The sequence below is a fragment of the Capsicum annuum genome, chromosome 3 (genome assembly GCF_002878395.1).
Source record: "Capsicum annuum cultivar UCD-10X-F1 chromosome 3, UCD10Xv1.1, whole genome shotgun sequence".
In the NCBI taxonomy this organism is placed as follows: Eukaryota; Viridiplantae; Streptophyta; class Magnoliopsida; order Solanales; family Solanaceae; genus Capsicum; species Capsicum annuum.
In genome coordinates, this window is record NC_061113.1 from 269,251,421 (window position 1) to 269,255,967 (window position 4,547).

At 33.5% G+C, this 4,547-nt stretch overlaps 1 protein-coding gene across 3 annotated transcripts in view; it reads right to left on the reverse strand.

Annotated features, from left to right (window-relative positions):
- LOC107861583 (helicase SEN1) overlaps window positions 1-3,402 on the reverse strand; it is a 36,053-nt gene extending 32,651 nt beyond the window's left edge. For 2 of the 3 annotated variants that reach the window (XM_047410219.1, XM_016706858.2), the window contains exon 1: window positions 2,717-3,402. In XM_047410219.1, the coding sequence (XP_047266175.1) occupies window positions 2,717-3,208 (492 nt within the window). In that variant the 5' untranslated portion in view covers window positions 3,209-3,402. The remainder of the gene's footprint in view (window positions 1-2,716) is intronic. The other variant, XM_016706859.2, reaches the window with a different exon arrangement.
- Window positions 3,403-4,547: the final 1,145 nt, after the last annotated feature.

Genomic DNA, 4,547 nt, shown 5'->3' on the forward strand with positions numbered 1-4,547 from the left:
TTTCATCTCCCATCTCATGGAAAACCCTTTTTCCTCCACTTAGACTTATCCCCTACAAGATTAATGACAACAATTCAAACTAAAGACTTTAAAGTTTTTAGGTAATCTACGTCCATGTTGCTTTCCCTTGTTAGTCATCCTTAAGTTGCTAGATTTTTTTCTGACTGTTGCTATTTCATTGGGTATCGGAATCCCCTGTTGCAGTTTTAAGAAATTTAAGTAGCTATCCATTAGGGAAAGCTTGTACAGCACTTTTGCTAGCAGGTGTCAGCTGGCTGATGGTAAGAAGTTTGCTAGATCTCCTAGATAATTCACGACTTATTGAGTATGAGCAGTTTTAGTTTTTACAATGAAGATATATTTAAAATTTGTATGTGATATCTCCCTCCCTTTTTGCTGATAAGTAAAGATTTTATTTAAAGAGTATCAAGATGGTACAGCAAAAAGGTATATGACTTAACAACAAACGCTATAATCAAATACCACATATTATCTCCTAGCAAGTACAAAAAGCACACATACTTATCCATCATATCTTAACTGCTGCTATAACACCAACAGTACAGATTTTTAATGCATTTATTTTTAACTCTAGATATATGTAACTTCTTCCCGTCAAAGCATGCCTTGTTCCTTTCTAGCCATAAGGTCCACATTATGCAATTGAGAATAGTTCTCCATATTGGCTTGAAGATCTTTTTAACCTCCTTTGATTGCCAGGCTTTCAACAAACTACTAATTTTCTCTGGAAACACCAATGATATGCCCTATGATACAGAAAAATTTCCAACACTGTCATGAAAATCTGCAATGCAAGAAAAGATTTTCAACTGTTTCCTCCTCTGAATTGCAGAAATAGCATTTACTGCACATCGCAAAACCTCTCCTTTGTAACTTGTTTTGTGTTTGGCACGCATCTCTAGCTGCTAGGCAACCAAAAAAAGCTGCTTTCAGCTTTGGTTTTCCAAATCATCTTCCATGGTCAGTTAGGAATTCCTTGACTAAACTGTTGCAACAACATTTCGTAGCAGTTATTTACTGACAATACCTTAGCCCTACTGTTAACCCAACACTAGCCTGTCTGCTCTATCTTACTCTATTGAACATGAATTCAGTTGTCGAAGTAGTTGACAAAAACTTTCTATTTTCCAACCATTTAGATTTCTTCTAAAAGTAATATTCCATCCGGTTGTAGAATTAAATTGTGCAATACAACCCTCTTTCTCCAAAGCACAGTTGAACAAGACAAGAAATCTTCTTTTGAAACTCTCATTTCCACGCCAAGTGTCCATCCCAAAATTTAATCCTCCTAAGATTTCCCACCTCCAATCTAGTGAACTGTAGAAATTCATCCCATCAATCACTAATCATCTTCCAGATTCCCCCACAGTTTTTAAGTTGTGAAGGTTTGCACCATATATAGCATCCAAACTTGCTGCCAAAACTCATCACTTTCCTTACTATACCTCAGGAGCCATTTAAAAAAGTAAACTTTTATCATACATTTTCAAATTCCTTACCCCAAGTCCACCATCCTTTTTTTTTCTTTAATAACCATTTGCCACTAGATCAGATGAGTCTTTTTTCTGTTTGAGTTCCCAATCCCTCCCTTTGTCTGCTTCTTCTACCCTGTGTCTCCCTTCTTCTCTGAATTTTAGAAGGAGGAAACTTAGCGAACTCTCCTTTTATTCTTTATCCCCTCTTTTTTTCCCTCACTATATATTCTCATTCTCTGCTACTGGAAAAGCTTTCTAGAGCCATTTTTTCTACTTGAGAGCAATCTAAAGTCCAAAGTTGACCTTTTATTAGAATTAAAAAATTAAGGATGGAGCATGAACTGAATACAATCAACATCTGGATAAAATTAAAATGTTTTTATTACACCTTCAGAAGCCTGCTAGCATATGTAATGTTGGTGTAATATACCACAATTACAATAATTATTACAGTTGAAATAAAATTAACAAAAAATGAAGAAATTAAAACAATCTTCTTCTTGGCTAAGGCGCGGATAGCTCTCTTTCTTTAAGGAGTCCATCAATGATGTACAACTCAAACAACTCCAGATTAGTTGAAGAGTTCAAAGCTCCACCATAAGAACACTTTCCTTCAACATATATTTACTCTCTTTGTATAGTGAATATAGTTAAAGACTTAGAATATTTTCTTTATCTCAACTCTTTCTTTCACTAATATAATAACTCTCTATAGTGAATATAGTTGTAGACTTAGAATATTTTCTTTGTCCCAACTCTCTCTTTCACTACTACGCACTATAATCTTTTTCACACATTATGTTTTCTTGTACATTCTCTATCAACACAAAGTAAGAACCACCACTATTTATAGTTGTAGAATTCTTCCATGTAATAATATGATGAATGAGGGGCAGTAATGTAGGTAGATGAATAGTCTTGATGTTACATAAGTTACATGAAAATAATGGCTATGGAGTTACAAGAACTAGTGACCTTGAGAGTTACAAAAAACAATGGTCATATGAGTTACAAGAACATATGGTCATCTGTATCACAATTATACCCACTAACACAAAAATATAATGTGGTGAGTTACAAGAATAATGACACCACTTTCTTTACTTTATGTCTACTAATTGTCATGCACTTTAATATTTTTATTTTAATAATAAAATGCACCAACATGTAATGAAGCAAAAAAGGTACTTAATTTAGTTGAAGGAGGGAGAAAGACCGACCTCAAACATGACGCTGACTATTTCTCCACTGTCATGGACTATGTCGTGCTCTCGACATGTAATTCTGTTATTAATGTGCTTGAGATGCTGAGTGATTCTTTCCTCATCAAGAGTGCGCAAGACATCAAGAAGAGGACCAATGGTTGTTGGGTCATATTCTGTAGTGTAAAGCTCTTGGGCTTGATGGTATTGACATATGCATTGAGTGCAGTGGCGCATTTCCTCAGAGGTTCTTTCCATTAGGAGCTTTAAGGGAGAATCAGTTCGATGATCCTTGTAATAATTATAGAAAGTCTCGAGAAGAGGTCCCATGAGGTCCCAGGAAGCACACCAAATATGAGATTGTTGGGGCAAAGAAATCAAGTAGTTGAATGCATCTGAAAACCATTCTTCTTTGAGCTGCCGGAAACGATGTCCGTCGTCTTCGTTTTCCTCGTCTTCTTCTTCGATGACCCTCCATCGCTCCAACAGCTCTCTCCTCGTCTTCGACATTGCTCACCTTCAATTTCTATTCTTTTTAGGGTTTTTTTTTCCCCTCACTTTGCACTAATGCATCAAACGTATAAACTCAGGAGACGTCTACTTTGATTACAAATAAGTAAAAATTATAAAGAGACAAATAAAACCATTTGTATTCCGGAAAATTTTATGGTGGAAGAGGTACACCACGTAATGGTTGTAAGAGAATGCCCATTAATTGACACTTGGTAATTTTTTAAAAGCAAATAAAGTGTGACACGATGTGTCCAAAATATAAATAAAGGAAATTTGAAATGTTAGTGGATGGTGGGGTTCACATGCATTCATTCTAGTCCTTTGAAAGAAGAAATTTTTTCAGAAATCAAATAAATACTTGAAAATTTACGCCTTATTCTTTTAACTCAAAAGCCTTGTTAAAATCAAAACAGACCCACGCCTTGTTCTTTCTTTTTCTTTTAATTTAAAAGCCTTGTTAAAATCAAAATAGACCCATGCCTGATTCTTCTAGATTAAGTCAAAAATTTCTTTAAAATTTTGATATTTAATATTAGTCAGTATTGCTGCTGATTCAAAGAAAAATGAATTGAGATTTGAAGACGAAAAGAATATAGGAGAAAATCCCTTTCAATCAAATGCAAAAAAAAAGATTAAAAATTGGGTGAAATTTCTATGGATTTTCTTTTGCTTATTTAATCATCCATGATTTCAGTTTTGAAGCTTTCTTCATTTTTTTTATGAGATTTTTATATTGTCTACACAACTAAATAAAAAATTATAAATACATGATAATTTAAATTTTAATAGATCTTCTTTGCATGTTAATTGTAACATCAAAATACAAAAATTGTATTTGTTTGCACTAATTTTGCTGCTAAACTAAGAGCATATTATACAAAAAAATCAAGTCCACAATATAATCTCCTTCAAAAATAAAATTAAATTTCTTCTGAAATTTATTTATTTGATCTCTGGCTCTGCATGCAATTTTCAGATTGCAAATTCATGTTTTGAGTCAAAAATTGACTGAAAATGCTGGGTGAAATTGCATGTAACTGCGTATTTGATTTTAAAAAAATAAATTAACAGTCATAAAAAAATATATATTAAAGTCTCTGTTAGTTATATTTAGAAACATATTAGAAGAGAAATCAAACCTCAGAAAATTAATTTCATGGACTGATGTTGTATTTGTTGCACCGATGTTGATTGTGTGATGAAAGCCAGTGTTGTATTCAAAGATTGATGATTCTGTGCTAGTACTGCTCTGTTTTTGAATGTCATCTGTGATGTTTTTTTCTTTTTTTCCTCACCTTTTGGCTTCATTCTTCCATATCCATTTCCCTTTCTTTTT